We start from the raw sequence: 15,910 nt of genomic DNA, 5'->3' as shown, positions 1-15,910 counted from the left end.
TCTTGATCTCCAGAGCCACTTCGGTGTTGGCGCAGCTTTCCCGTAGGAATGGGAGGATCGCCATCGAAACATCCACGTGCTGCTGGCTCTTGGGTTCGTTGGGAAGATCAAGGGACAGCTGGTCGAGCAGTGATGTTCCGGATGGGAGCTTTGAGCTTATTTGTATGCAACGGCACTTCCTCCACTCCCCACGAGCTTGTGACAATGAACCACCCATTGCAAACAGCGCGGATTTACGAGCACGGACACTCGGCAATCCCTCTCCAAGTTGTAGCCGCTGGGAACATCCACCGATCATTTTCCGGACGAGTCCGTGGTGCTACTGCCACTGACACGAGCACCATTGCACTCCAGGAACGCAACAACACCTGGATCAAACCATGCCGAGAATGTAAACTCCACTAGAACTGGTGATCATCGACAGGAACTTATAGAGATGGAGATAGTACGGACCAGGCAGTGCTATGTTCTTGATGCTGCGCCCTTCGTGGCAAATCTCGCAATAGACCGAAGCTTCCACGACTGTCCGAGACGTGATCTCGTGCTCTAGCAGCCGACACCCCGCTGCCAAGAAGTGGAGCTCGATCGTTACTATCAAAAGCCAAGCCATCAGATACTTTGATGATTGTCCCTCCATGGCAAACTCTCGGATGGCTGTGCGACGAAACATACACCTTTTAATCTGCGCGAAGTCAAAAATGATGGACATCACACTGATGCATAATCGTAGAAAGTTCCAATTCGCAGCTTCTCTGTTTGAGACAAGAGAGAAACGTTGACATCTGCAACCAAGGAGAAATGGTCATTGGTATGGTTTAGTCCACACGTTGAATTTATGAAAGCTTGGAAGTACCTCTTTCTCTTTCGGCTAGTCTCCAGCCTCCGCTGCGTTGCTGCTGGACGTTTTCTTTGGTTTCCCATTGATCGCAAAGGCGAGCCGGATTGTGGAGCCATTGACGACGCTGTACTGCTTGCAAGCGACAGCTTCGGTTGCTTGTTCTTTGGTAGCAAATCGAACTCGTGCTCGCGGCTTCCCTTCCTCGGATGCAAACACCTCAGTGGCAGCTATCTCGCCATGCGGGGAAAAGTGAGTGATGAGCTCTGCATCGGTGACACCTGAAGGGAGTCCCCACACGTAAATTGTTGGCGAGGGACCGCGACAGTTTCTCACAAAGCTGGGAAAGAAAATGTTGTCGTGCGCGTCTGTGTAGTCCCAACTCTGGTTGAGATTAAGCTCCTTGTCTACAACCACAGTGTCCATGTCTCCACAAAGGGAGGAAGTTACCTTGAGGCAGGCCAGACGCCAGTTCCACTTGAAACGCGTCACTCATTACAAGGTGACAATAGGAATGTAAATTGTTTTGATTTCCAAAAAGGAATTCAAAATCGGCAGAGTTGCAAGCACATCATTTTCTTGTACCACAATCTCGTCACACAGGTTCTCTGTCAACGAATGCGTGCAAAATTGTTTCTTGCCGCGAAATGGAAAGAAAAAAAACCCATCGTTTCTCCTGGAAGCTTTCACATAAATAGATCGAGTGAGTCTGGGGTTCCAATGCCAATGCCAAGCTGGGTGGCCAGGCCATCCCACAACGGCAAGAGCGTCAAAACGACCAACACTAGCGTCACAGCATAGACGATTTGCCTCCAAGTGCCAACACCAGTAACGTCCTTGAGGCAGGCCTTCCCAGACGATCTCTGTATCGGAAAACAGACAGTAAGAACTCTCTAAGAAAGGAAAGAACCGACGTACCTGGACGATGATAATGTACAAACCCCACGGCAAAGACAGTGGACCTCCCAACTGCGTGAACGTTGAGTGAGAAGAAAGGCTTAAACGTTTCTAAGATTACCACTCCCAGTCCTAGTAGCACGTAAGTGATCAAGCCAGCGATATTCAACACCTTGCTCCCGAATGCGGCCTGTATGCACTCACTCAGAGTCATGATCAAGAGTTGGATTTTGAGTGAATTACGAACCTGGAGAGCTCTTCCTCCGTCGATACATCCCACTGGAAGCAAGTTAAATGGAGTCGTCGTTAGTCCACACCTGGGAGGAAACAAGCACACGGAACTTCTAAGAGCTTTTCAAAGACAATGGTGACATCCTCTTACCAGCCAGCTATTACCAGCGGATGCACTGCAACAGTTCCCACGTGCAAGCATTGCAAATTTCCACACAGAACTTCAAACGCACAGATTACAAAGACCAAGAGCTTACTCGTATCCTAGAGCGGCCCTGTTGACGAGTCCCAAGAGAAAAGAGCCTTGGAAGACAACACTGGGAACTTGGACAAGTGTCCCTTCAGGTGCTCCTTTTGCCGAGAGCAAAAGGCCGACTCCCACCATTGCAACCGAGAGACACCTCCAGCCAATGGGCCTGCCATGGAAACGTCAAAGTTTGGGTGCATGAAAAGAAAAGGTTACTTCTCCAAGCACTGGATTTTTCAGTTAACTTGCGTGATAGAGTCACTTACACACCTAAAGTGATCTATGTCCAATTTCCTGGAACAAAAACATTAGAAAGATAACACGGAGTCCCAGGAACTTACATGAAACAGCTCCATATGCGAGCGGAAGCGCTGACTCCACATAAGGCACTACAAAATCTAAATCCGGTGGCTCTGTGGAACTGGACGATCTCGGGTGGAAGCTTTGAAACTTGCAACCACAGCAAAAAAACAAGAAACGGTAAGAATTGAGTTTCAGGAGAGGTGAAAAACGGTGTATGTACCTGTGTGGCAAATCCAAGCTGAAGACATCCACCAGTCGTGATAAAAAAAGAGACGATGTACTGCCAGAGACCCGTTCGACCGGGGAAGTGGTGACGATCCAGTCGCGCTCGACACAAAAGTTTGTGGAGCGGGGGACGATCTCGTGGCCGTAGTGGAGCGTCTTGACGCACTTGGCGGCAGTGAAGGCGAGGTGGATGCGCAGCGCCACCGGGTCGCCACGGTGGAGGACGCCCGGTATTTGCAGCACGAGGAGGGTCTCCCCCTGGACGATCGCGCCGCCACCATCTCCGCCATGGACGTCTTCTGCTAGAGGAGATCATCAGTAACAGCAAAGTTCAGGTAGTTGGGAACGTACCTGGTTGGTCGCGCTGGGAGGACGAACCATGTCCTCCCCGTCGTGGATCCCCGGCTACTGCCGGATCACGTCAAGGTGCCGCGGGAGCTCGGCAGGATCGCGACGATGTGCTTGAATCATGTCGGATGTTTTAGAACGACTGAGACCGCTGAGGCAGCAGTTCCCCTTCCGGTAGATCTTCTCTTCTGGCAGAACCGAGAGCTTTTTCTTCGCGTTCGTGAAGTCCGTGCTTCTGTAGCTCAAGGTTAAGAAGTAGACCTGGTGTAAGTGGAAAAGGCTGTTCTTACCCCCGGATTTGAATCGAGTATTTGTTCCCCCCAAAGTTTCGATTTTAACTTGCAATATCGAGTTCTCCTTCCTGGTAGGACATGAGACTTCTTGATTTTGATCGTCGTTAGCAAGTAAGTCTCAAAGAACTTAGAAAGAATGCCAACTTACTTGGTTCCTCACTCTTCCTCGGAGCTTTGCTCCGAGTCCAAGGCGTAGTCGTCCTCGAGCTCCGGGTTTAGATCCAGCTGCACGAACGGCACCTGGATTACTCCTGGAGCGCGTGCTGTTGGAATTAGAGCTGGCGGTGCCACTTCCGGCAGTGGAACCGGATCTCCGCGCTTCCATCCGGGAGGCAGTCCGGGAAGTGTAACCGGAGTGGAGAGGGCGTGAGCTTTCCTGCTGCTGCTTCTCTTGGTGGTGATTTTTTCACTGTTGGCGACGGCAGGAATGGCGCTGGTGGCGGTGCGGTTTCCGGAGCTTTCAAGACGCCCAGATCCATGTCGCTGTAGTGGTAGGGCTGCGTTGCTGCTCCTGAGGGGGCTGACCGAGAAGATAATCGGGTGTAGCTGATCCTTTGAGCGTAGGAAACGCGCTCGTCCACCTCGGCGTCCATTGTTTTCCTCTCCTTGGATGGCCGCCTGAATACCTCCAGCGTGAGCTCCAGGACCTCGTCCTTGGCCGCCACCGCCTCCACGATGCCTGCTCCACGCTCTTGAGATGGCTACCTTGCCACGATTTGTTGCCTGCATTGACCAAGTCTCGATCTGGAGAGGAAAGAGAAGCAAGACGCGTGCTTACCCGCTAGCTCGAGAAGGCGCACTGTGAGACCCGCCATGTCCTGGAGCAAGACCTGCGCACGCCTGTGCGGAGGAAGCGCCTGAACCGCGCCTGCCTGGGATGCCCTAGCCCTAACCCTAACCAGGGGTGTACACATTTCGCGCCAAATTTTGAGTCAACCTCTCGTCTTAAAAGGATAAAAGGAGTAACCCTGACCTTCTGTTTTCATTCTCTATCAAAATTCGATATCAAAAGTATATGACAGTTCTCCTTTACCATCGGTGACCACAAACTCATGGGAAAATTCGACTTTCTTGCTAATGTACTCCTTGACTCTTCGGCGCATCCATTTGCTTCTCCGGTACCAGAGGAGATGCATGTCCGCCTCCAGACGAATATTGAACCCGAGCTGAAACTTGGACGCCGTGCTCGCGGGCAGATGCCACACAATAACAGGAAAGTCTTCCACGTTGATTTTTGTTCGTCCTCCTCGGAAAGGCGGCTACAAAGAAAACGAAGTGAAAGGAATCCAAAGGAATAAAGCATACCTCGAGGGAACTTAGCCCAGAGTGTGGATTGGATGGATTATACTCCGTCCCGTTGCGATTCCAGCGAAGTAATTTCCACTCAAGCTCTGCCATGTTCCCTGGAGCTCCAATACTGATGGACTCGTAGTCCATTGGCTCTTGGAGTGACTGCCCCCACGTCTTCTTTACTATGAACTTTACTGCCCGTAAATCAAGTCGAGCTCCAAGCTCACCTTCGCTGTTCTTGGTGAGAGTGGTGAGAGTGCTGGAGTTGGCATTAGCACGAGCGCCGTCATGGAAATTGTAGTCATATATAGCAATGGCAGAATTTTCCATCTCGCCAAGCTGTGGACTAATATGGAATTTGAAGCGGTATGGGTAAAATCCTAGAGCCTTGGTGTTGATGATTACCTCGTCGTCATCCACACCGAGAAGGAAGTTCTTGATCTCCAGAGCCACTTCAGTGTTGGCGCAGGTTTTCCGTAGAGATGGGACAATCGCCATCGAGACATCCATGAGCTGCTGGCTCTTGGGCATGCCATTGGGAAGATCAAGTGACAGCTGGTCCTGCAGTGCTGTGCCGGATGGGAGCTTCGAGCTGATTTGGATGCAACGGCACTTCCTCCACTCACCACGAGCTTGTGACAATGAGCCACCCATTGCAAACGGCGATATACTGGAGACCGTGGAGACTGAGGGCGCCGCAAACTTGCTACGAGGTCGCCAGAAGGCAGGGAATGGCGGATCTACAAGAAAAAGCTGGAACCGAATTGTGCTAAGAAATCTCTCTTTTCCACCCAACACCGGCAACACTAGCAGCAGATGATGGTGTGGGCCCGCGCGCACCAAAAGTCCTCAAAAATGTAAACTATGAGAATAAAATATTCCACTAAGCACATAGGCGTATAAGATCTGCGGGCTTCCTCCTCCTCGTCCTCAGCCGGGGAGAACGGGCCGCAGATGAGTTAGATCTTTCGGCTAGCAGCAGCACAGGAATGCAGTGGAATTAAAAGAAGCTCTCGTCCTTTTGTCGGCTTGAAAACTGACACTTCTAGACTGCGGATGGGGAGACAAATGAAACAGTGACTAGATGATGATGGTGTGGGCCCGCGCGCAGACGGTACTTCTCCTTCAGGTATATGTAGAACAGACAAAACAAACAGTAAAATGCCACACATGTAGTGCAATCGTCCTGATAAGGACATATCACGTCATGAGAAATCAAAGTCATGTTTCGCTGCGAGTCCCTGATAGATAACGACATATAAAGTCAACATCAGTACCATATGTCTTTCTTCTTCTTACTGCTTCTTACTATATGTCCCTCTCGTATCCAGTCCTCGGCCACGTGTCATGCCTCCAGACACGACAACGAGCACAAAGACGACGGCAGCGCTATGAAATTTTTTATTCTCGTAGGGATGAGCGTAATATGATTCAGTTCCCGTGTTCCGGAGCATTTGGTGCGCGCGGGCCCACACCATCATCATCTACTCACTGTTTCACTTAGTATCCTGGCCAACTGTTTTGATTTTTTAATATATTAAAAATTAAATTGAAATAGTATCAAGAATTGAGGGAATTATGCTGAAAAAATGCTAGATGAATACAAAATGTAAACTTGATAATATAAATATTTAGAACAAAATATATTCCTAGGCATAAGTAAGAATAAGTATTCATTAATAAAAATATTAAATAAAAATTATTATTTGGAAATATGAATATACTTAATGAATATAATTATTTGTGTGAGTGCATGGAATATGGAAAGGGAATACAGAAATGTGCATATCAATTAGCCTAAAAACCCTAGCTTATATACAGGAGCGAGTGGTCCGGATTAAAACCAATCCGACAGCTACCAAAATCCCACTATGCTAATATTAGTATACGGCATCGTAGCTATACACTTGGCCCTCACATCATCCCCTCCTCTCGGAATAATGGAAGGCCGTTAAGGTTCTCTTGTAGATGGGCCAGGATCTGAAGGAACGTCAAGAGGAGACATCGGTGAATCTGTAGACGGTATTAACTGCTCCTGATCCCTTTGTATGAAGCGTTTTAACCGCTGCACATGCACAATCTCCGGAGGATCGGCTTGCTGAACGTCATGCCGAACCTCATAAACTTGTGGTCCAACTTGCCGCAACACCCGATACGGTCCTTTCCACTGCACAAGGAGCCCCTTAGATAAACCATGTACCGTAAGATGGGGAAAACGGACTAACACCAAATCATCCACTTTGTACTCCGCAGGTGGACGATGATGGGAATTGTAGCGCCGTTGTTGTCCCACTTGTACGTGGCCTAAGTGTTCAGTAGACTCTGCTCGGACAAGTGGAAGAATGCTTGTCAAATATTGATCCCATGACCTAGCATCAGGAGCTCGTGGCAATTGCGAAGGTAAACCCAGCTCCGTTGGTAATATTGGATCATGACCATATAGAAGTTTATATGGTGAAGCACCAACAGAACTCTGCACCCCTGTGACATAAGCATACCGAAGAGACGGCAAATAACCATCCCAATCCGAAAGCTGAAAGTTCACATACTTCGCAATCATCCCTTTGAATGTCCGAACGAGCCGTTCCACCAGACCGTCTGATTGTGGATAATAAGCACTCGTAAAAGTGTGGCGTATCCCCAACCGAGATGTCAAAATATGAAATACCTCAGCCATAAATGCAGGACCATTATCCGAAAGAATCCGCTCTGGACAAGAATGCTGGAACACCACTCGATTGAGGAGGAAGTATCCAACAGCAGTTGCAGAGGCACTAGCAAGAGCACCAACTTCCACCTAACGAGTCAAGTAGTCAGAAGCAATAATAACATACTCATTACCAACAGTCAATCGTGGAAAAGGTCCCATAAGATCAAACGCCACCAACTCAAACGGACGAGAAACTGCAATTGACTCCAACCGTCCTTCCGCAGCACAAGGGGGAGTATTACTGTAAGCCACAAATTTTTCCTTTCCAATTTGCCAGCTTACCTCGCCTATCCGTCCAACACCGCCTTGGCTTTTGCTAAGTTCCCTTGCCAAGGTTCTCGCCTATGGTACCAGCTCCTATTTGGTCTCAGCTACTCACTGCACGAGCAACGGAGTGTTAGCCACCATCCACGGATTCCCAAATCACTCCCAATCCCCCTCCCCGGGTTAGACTGGACTTAAGGTTCGGCTACACTCCCCGCAAGCACAAGCAGCCAAGCACACCAAGCTTCCAGGTTCCTAACATCCTTTGGTACCACAAGACTTGATCATAGGACCCTCTAAATCCCAAGTCTTGAGTGCAACACTTGCTTCGGGACGCCGGGGCGAAACACCGTGGCCTAGCGGCCCGGTATGGGTACCTCTCACCCCCCACTTCCATCCCGAAGGAAGGCCCAAGCCCCTAGGCAGGGCGAGGACCAATGAGCCGCATGGTACTCAAGTGGGGCACCACTCCACATGAGCCGGGAGCACCGCAATCGGTTTCCCTTTCGGGAGTGGGAGCTGCTCTTGAGCACTTCCTTGGATGGCCCCTCCGGCACCAGCCAAGTCCATGCTCACTCCCACCCAAGGCCCCTTAGTCCCAGTCCCAACCTCAAGTCGGTTTGGAAGCCCAACTGGAGAGTCCCTTCAAAACTGGTTCCTGGACCTCACTATCCCTACTGTACTTTTGGAACCCCCTGCAGCCCCCCCCCCCCCTGGGGGACGCACGCTTTGGGCTTTCACCCCTTGACCCGTATTAGTATTTGGACTTAGACTCTGGCTCGATCTCGGATCCGATTTCGGATCCGACTTCGGATTCGGTCTCGGACTCGATCGCGAACTCGATCTCGGACCCGATCTCGGGCCCGACCTCGGACTCGACTTCGGACTCGGTCTCGGACCCGATTTCGGATCTCGGACTCCGTCTCGAACTCGGTCTCGAACTCGGACTCGAACTCGGTCCCCGAGTCGGTCTTGGACTCGATTCCGGACCCTATCTCGAACTCGGTCCTAGAGTCGGTCTTGGACTCGATCTTTGACTTGGTCCCATCCGATGAACTCTTTGTCATTTTGGTCATGCTTTCGGGGTTCCTTTAGCCTACGACACCTCGGCGAGTTGGTTCCTTACAATTACGAGCTTGGCACCAAACGCAGCTACGCACATACTGGATAATATCACATTGCATCTCTGGCCAATAGAAAGATCTGCGCAGCTTCTCGGTGACACGACGGTGTCCCATATGCCCACCTAGAACAGGAGAATCATGGTAGGCATGGAGAAACCGCGGAATAAACACCAAAGGCACCACCAGCCGTAAATGATCATCAGGATCCGTCCCCACAAAATAAAAAAGGCTATCTTCAAGGCGATATTGAGAATGTAAATGCCGGAAAGGCAAGTCATCAGTAAGTGATGCAGGATTCTCAAACCCATCTCGAAGCCTTCGAATCCACGGCTCAATCTTTTGAGCCTCGCGAACCTCATCAAGAGAAGGTAGATCTTGCTCTGCGCCTTGTGGACACTGAACGTCAAGGACAGCAACCGCCGACGGCACAGAATCCTCATCTAGAAAATCCACAAATGCTGGAACAACAGGTTCGTCAAAAACATGAGAAGTGAGTGGAGAAGGAAGAGGAGCTCGAGAAAGGGCATCAGCATCAGCTATAGAACTCCCTGGGCGATGAATAACATCGAAATCATATATTTGAAGCTTCAAAGCCCATCGAGCCGTACGACCAACTAGGTTCTTCCGCTTCAATAATGAAGTAACAGTAGCATGATCACCTTCAAGTAACGTCTGAAAACCATGTAGATATGCATGAAGTTTCTCGAAACCCCAGACTGCTGCTAAACACTCCTTCTCCGTCGTGGAGTAGTTCATCTCCGCTGGTTGTAATGTATGGCTTATGTATGCAATGGGATGGCGCTGACCAGGCACACTCAAGCTCTTTTGCATCAACACACCTCCAAGACCAATGTCAGAAGCATCCACGCGCAAAATAAAAGGTCGAGTGTAGTCAGGATATGCCAAAACCGGAGGAGTCGTCAATAGCTCTTTGAGATGCACGAACGCCTGCTCACAATCTGGAGACCAGATGAAAGATGACGTTGATGACTTCAGCAACGCTCGCAATGGTGTAGTGCGATCGGAAAGATGATCCACAAAACAATCGAGATACTGCACCTTACCCAAAAAGCGTTGCACATCATTCACACACTTCAGAGTAAGGAACTTTAGAACAGCCACAAGTTTATCAGGATCAACTTGCAAACCCTCACGAGAAATACGGTACCCAAGATAAGTTGTGTCCTTGGACCCAAATACGCACTTTGACCGCTTCAGCTTTAAACCAACGTCGCGTAGCCGATCCAACACTTTACAAACATCACGAACGTGCTCCTCCCACATCCCCTCCGAGTGGATCAAAACATCATCAATGAAGTCAGCTGTCACCTCCAGCATATCCCAAAGAACCTCGTCCATCATCCGCTAGAAAGTTGCCGGAGCATTGTTCAAACCAAACGGCATCACCAAGAACTCGTACAAACCAAATGGTGTACGAAAAGCAGTTTTAGGAATATCTTTTTCGGCCATCGGTACTTGCCAATACCCAGAAGCAAGATCTAGCTTGGTGAACCAACAACTTCGCCCCAGACGATCTAAGAGATTAGCAGTGTGAGGAAGAGGGTACACATTCGGGATCGTCACTTCATTTAACGGACGATAGTCGATGCAGAAACGAATACTCCCATCAGGCTTCGTCACAAGATGAGGTTCACATGCCCAAGGACTCCGCGACTTCCGAATAACACCCTTCTCCAATATCTCCTTGACATTTGCACGTAAAATCTTGATCTCCTTGGGTGACCGACGACGAACAGGAACCTTGATTAGACGAGCATCCCCGGTTGGAATGGGATGACGTGTGGCAATCTTGGCCCCAGACGATAGGTCAAATTCAAAGAGATCAAAATACTCCTTCATGAGCTGGTCAACAGCTACAACACAAAGATCATCGGAGGGATCGGAAAAGGGAAAAGCAGAATAAGATGGAAACACAGAAGGAAAGAGTGGGGAAACAAAAGTAATGGAAGCAGAGGTAGAAGTAAAGGGACGAAGAGGTATGGAAGTGAGAGGAATGGATGAAACATAAGGAAGTATAAGACAAGGGGGAGAAGCCTCAAAGTCGCACTTGGCATGATTGCGTTGCAACCAATCCATACCAAGAATGAGGTCAAAAGCTTGACTCGGCACCACCCGCAACGACTGTAACTCAAGCTCGAGATCGCCCACACGCACAACCAGGTCTGCCTCATCTCGTGCACATGCATGTGTATGGCCGTTGCCATAAAGAATAAAAACTGGATCCGCCGCACGACGCAAGTGTAAACGATAACGTGTGGTAACAGGTTGAGCAATAGAAAATAAACTCAAACCTGTATCAACCAACACGGAGAGAAGAATAGGAGACCTCTTGTTATAAAAACGAGCTTGGAAAGTAAACACTGGATGAACCGGTGCCGAGTGAACCCCTTGATGATACTCCCGAAAGAAAGATGGAGGGGTCACTAACTTATTCGCGCAAGGTCCCTCCATTACTCGCGCGACTCTTCATTTCCCGAATGCACCTTGGTATCCAAACCTTCCACTGCAGCAGCACCAACGGGACGTTGCTGACGCCAAGGTCTCCACCCAGGAAATGGAGGTCGCCAATCCGGAAAACGCCGACAACGCCGATAAGTATGACCAACTTCATCACACGCCCAGCAACGAACATCACGGCCACGACCACGTCCTCGCCCTTGTCCTTGGACTCGAGTAGCAGTAGCATCAACCTCCATGGGAATAGGACCATCACTCATAGGAAGTGGAGCTGAAGGACATGTAGCAAGAAGTGGAAGAGGCGACGTCTCATAACGTTGTGCCAAGCGAAGAACATCATCAAGAGTGGCAGGAGCAAGTGCATGCACAAGTCCGACAAGATCTTGACAAAGTGCTGGCCACAACATTCTTAACTTGATCCGCTCCGACATATTTGGCTCCGCACGAAGCAAAAAACTTCGGAAACGAACGCCAAATTGCATCACCGACTCAGATGGCCCTTGGCAAAGACGATACAATTGTTGGAAGGCATCATCACAATCGTCGGCGTGTCCGAAGGCGCATTTGAAGACGTTCGGAAGAACACTCCAATTGCCACGAGTGGCTGCGCTCAATCCATTATACCACTGCAATGCCGTCCCTTGGAGACATGTGGGGAACTCACGCAAGCGTCGAGCATCATCCCAAGAATGATATATGGCAATCACCGTGAAGTGATTAAATCAATGGTACACATTATCCCCAGGATTCCCACGAAAGAACTCCAGCCGAACGCGAGGATTGTCACCAAGAACAGGAGGAGTTGTACCATGTGCCATGAACGCCGCCATCAACTGAGTTTGGTTGTTCAATTGCAAGCGCATAGCATCAAGCAATTGAACCAACTGCTGCTCTAGAGTCAAAGGAGGAGATTGCGGATCGGCCATGAAGATGAATGAAAAAAGAAAGAGCAAAGGAAGAGAAATGACAAAAAGCTGGAAAGAAATGGTAGATCTAGACAATGCAAAAAGCTAGATGTAAACCAAAATCCTGAAAGGAAAGAACAGAAGAAAAGAAATGGAAAAAGCTAGATCTAGACAATGCAAAAGCTAGATCTAAACCGAAATCCCAAATTCAAGCACTCCCCATGGACAATCAAAAGTCCCCCTCACCTCCACCAATGTGAGTGCATGGAATATAGAAAGGGAATATAGAAATGTGCATATCAATTAGCCCAAAAACCCTAGCTTATATACAAGAGCGAGTGGTCCGGATTGAAACCAATCTGACGGCTACCAAAATCTAACTACGCTAATATTAATATACGGCATCGTAGCCGTACACTTGGCCCTCACATTTGTAAATATATATGTTATAGAAACTATAAATTTAAATATTATATTCCATAGTATTATGCACTAATAAACTATATTTGTAGTTAGGAAAAAGATTTTAAAATATTACTGTCTAATCAAATACTGCATACATTATCTTAGTTTTTTTTTTTATAATGAGTTAAATTATAAGTAACTAAGGCTACATATAAAAAATATAATATATACTCTGATTGTTAAAGTTATTTAAATTTTTTGTATTAACAATTGAAGCTTTGATCATAGTTCTACACATTCATAAAACTAAGTCAACCCACATTTGATATACCATCACCTTGTATTGGGTTCTATATATTTTAGTGATATTTAGATAGACCATTTGTATAGAATATAATTTTCTTATTATATTTGTAAATACTGTTAACTTAAATTATAAAAGTTAATTTTGACCTAAAATATTCAAAGATTCTAATACTTTATAAAACAGAATAAGTAGGTAAAGTTGATTGTTTTATTCATAAAGCATTAAAAATACAGATTGATTTGAGTTTCTCAGAATTCTAGAATATTCTCACAATGGAGAAGAATATGCTCCCTTCAGAATATCCTTATGTGCTATAAAAGATTCTCACAAAAACCCATAACAAACCCTCTCCTGACATGATTTGTCAATAACTACTCAGATGTTCTTGGCACCAAATTTTCAAAGAAGCCAATTTAAGCTACAATCATAGACTATCAAACCAAAGGCTTAAATCAACATAAGAATACCGTTAGAATCAATTCTTGGATCGAGCAAGCAAGAGAGAGACATAGGGACAGGGGGAAAAGGAAGTCTGTTTGATTGGCTTGCCAGCTGGTATGAGATCCAAACGGTGCTCTACAGACAAAAGTTTAGCTATTTGGACCTCCACACAGTCCAGAGCAAGGGCAATGGTTTGGTGCTCCAGGCGGCGGGGTTTTGGATTGGAGATCGCGATCGATCTGCCTAGAGTATGGATTTCTGGACGGAATCCTTGCAATTTCTTGCATTGTTTCACGGGATTGCTGCATTGATGCTGTGATTCTGTGAGCTTCGGTGCTTGTTTTGTGTGATTTGATGCTTAGGAGGGTCAGATCTCACCTGCATTCTTCGATTTGCCCCCCCAGGAACATTCTATTGGGCCCTAATGGGATTATTGGAATTCTTCTCAAAATCATGCCGCTTTTCAGATGAACAATGGGATGTCTCAGTGTCTGAGAAGGTCCTCGGACGATTTGGGAGGCAATGGATTGCCCAGTTAGCAAACACTATTTTAATTATCATTATTTCTTTGAAAATTAAATTGAAATAATATCAAAATTAAATTTGATGGACTCTGCTCCACTTCCAGATCCCAGCTGGCCAACTGCACCGAGACACGGTCGTCCACTGCCGCTTTCAACTGCTTGAGCTGCTTCATTCTGGCCACCGTCTTGGACAGCTCCAAAACTTTGGAGTCAAGGGAGGATATCTCCTCGATAAGGTTGATCTTCTGCTGACTTAGAAGAGTGTGGAGGCTGGTCTCTGGCGCTTTGGAAGCCTGCTACTGCTTTCCTGTGTTGTTGGAGATTTCAATACACTTGGAGCTCTGTTCTGGATTTGACTCTGGCTTCTCCGATGCTAGAGTCCGAGTACTGGCCTCGACATGACCAATCCTTGCAGCTGATTTCTCGATCTTCCAATTCTCGTCTCTTTGACGTCTCTGACAAATGCTTCTGCCACTTCAGGCCTTGATCGTGCTGAGAAGCTCGAGTGGGAGCACACAAAAACAGAGCTTGAGGAGTGACTTGCAAAGCCTCCTTCTTGTCGCATGTAGCGTCCATTTGATCCGTCAAACCTCTAGAGCTCGGTGCTCCATGGAAACTGACCTGTCCAACTGTGCTCTCTGATCTCTCGGTGCCTCAGCCTTTATCCTTTGGAGCTCCTCGTTCAGTCTCCCCAAAGCTTTCCTTTGCATCTGGCACGTCTCTCTCTCCTTGAGTGCCTCGAGCCCCGTGATCCTCTCCATCAGCTGCCAGTTACTTGCTTCTCCAGGCTTGCCTTTGCGCTTCCAAACTCTGCCATCCTCTTCTCGACGTGCTCCTGGCCGAGAGCTCCACCTCGTGCAGCGGATTCGACTCCGTCAGCCATTATCCCCTGGGGCTCCTGTCCGAACACTTCCCTCATTCCACCAGATGACAGAGAACGTCTAGCATAGTCTGTCTTATAGTCTCTGCAGCCATCTGAAACCCCGGTCATGAGCAGCTTCAGCTATATTGTCTTCTCGCCATCTTGCAGCCATCTAGCACTGGTTTACGTCGTTCCTCACTACTATCATGGACAGCCTTACTGGATCCAACTTCTGGATTTGACTCTTGAGAATTGGCTTCTCCGATGCTAGAGTCCGAGCACTGGCCTCCAGTTGACCAATCCTTGCAGCCAACTTCTTGAGCTCAGAGCCAACTTCATTTCTCGTTTCTTCAACGTGCTTAGAACAGTTTGCTCGTGTTCTCTTCTCAGGTAAACCAAGGGTCTAGTCGTGTTAGAGTTCGCTCCAGCCCGGCCGATCATCTTCTTGCCATCATGGTTCCGACAAAACAAACACTCATCGTTACTCCAGCTCTCTACAACAAACACGGAAGTTATTAGCAAACGGCCATCTGGAATCTGGAAGGTATATCAACCTTACCTGTCTCCTCTTGAATTCGGCAACAAAATCTCTCCCCGCACGATCATATAGTTCTTTTGCCTCCTTCACGAAGACCACCTCGCTGGACTGAAGCTTCTTCCACGGTTTCCTCTCACTCGGGATCCTATCCAGCATTTTCTGGAGCCTCATCATCTTCTGCGCTCGCTTAATCCTCTCTCAGTCACTGGATTTGCCGTTGAGCCCCTCGTAAAGCTGCTCAGTGAGTCTGATCAGAATCCGGAGTGTGCTAACACTCCAAGACTTTTCCTCGTACTTCTCCTCTTCTGTTTCCTCATGCTTTTCCTGCAGATCTTTTTCTCGGTTTTTCCCCTCTGGTTTAGCGACCGGTTTGCCTTGTGGAAAGCTTCGAGATACGTGAACTCAACATATCCCCCTCGGCCATCGCTAAGATGGGTTTCACTGCGATTTGGGAGAAGATCCGCCACACCTCTGCAACATCCACAATCTGGGCATACACATCGATGATCGGGATTATGGGCATTTGCGCAAGGCAAAGATCCTCCTCTCCATGGTGAGTGAGAGCAACGCAGTGTCCTTCATGAGCTACATCCAATTCGGCCATCTTGGCCTTGCGATCGTGATCTTCTGCACCATGCCAGATCCAAATCTAGTCTCCTGGACAGCAGTGATCACTGGCATCA

The 15,910-nt window shown here is 48.1% G+C and overlaps 3 protein-coding genes across 3 annotated transcripts in view; all 3 read right to left on the bottom strand.

Moving 5' to 3' along the window:
• Nucleotides 1-294: 294 nt before the first annotated feature.
• Nucleotides 295-709, bottom strand: LOC112350226. The gene is made up of 2 exons (XM_024686059.1): nucleotides 454-709; nucleotides 295-368 (listed from the first exon to the last, which is right to left on the bottom strand). Exons 1-2 carry the CDS (start codon nucleotides 707-709, stop codon nucleotides 295-297), a joined length of 330 nt encoding a protein of 109 aa, XP_024541827.1.
• Nucleotides 710-1,485: 776 nt separating this feature from the next.
• LOC9646980 (probable zinc metalloprotease EGY1, chloroplastic) overlaps nucleotides 1,486-15,910 on the bottom strand; it is a 39,472-nt gene continuing 25,047 nt past the window's right edge. The window contains exons 8-10 of the mRNA XM_024685966.1: nucleotides 1,854-1,922; nucleotides 1,754-1,804; nucleotides 1,486-1,698 (exon numbers count right to left, since the gene is read on the bottom strand). Of these exons, the coding sequence (XP_024541734.1) occupies nucleotides 1,522-1,698; nucleotides 1,754-1,804; nucleotides 1,854-1,922 (297 nt within the window). The 3' untranslated portion in view covers nucleotides 1,486-1,521. The remainder of the gene's footprint in view (nucleotides 1,699-1,753; nucleotides 1,805-1,853; nucleotides 1,923-15,910) is intronic.
• Nucleotides 2,412-4,243, bottom strand: LOC112350190. Its single transcript, XM_024685970.1, has 7 exons — nucleotides 4,158-4,243; nucleotides 3,528-4,102; nucleotides 3,377-3,463; nucleotides 3,090-3,321; nucleotides 2,734-3,037; nucleotides 2,552-2,660; nucleotides 2,412-2,504 (listed from the first exon to the last, which is right to left on the bottom strand). The coding sequence occupies exons 4-7, from the start codon at nucleotides 3,117-3,119 to the stop codon at nucleotides 2,447-2,449; spliced, it is 501 nt and encodes a 166-aa protein (XP_024541738.1). The 5' UTR covers nucleotides 3,120-3,321; nucleotides 3,377-3,463; nucleotides 3,528-4,102; nucleotides 4,158-4,243; the 3' UTR covers nucleotides 2,412-2,446.

Source organism: Selaginella moellendorffii, unplaced genomic scaffold (genome assembly GCF_000143415.4).
Source record: "Selaginella moellendorffii unplaced genomic scaffold, v1.0 SELMOscaffold_47, whole genome shotgun sequence".
NCBI lineage: Eukaryota > Viridiplantae > Streptophyta > Lycopodiopsida > Selaginellales > Selaginellaceae > Selaginella > Selaginella moellendorffii.
Note: the sequence above shows the minus strand (reverse complement) of the source record. Positions and strands in the feature narration are given on the sequence as shown.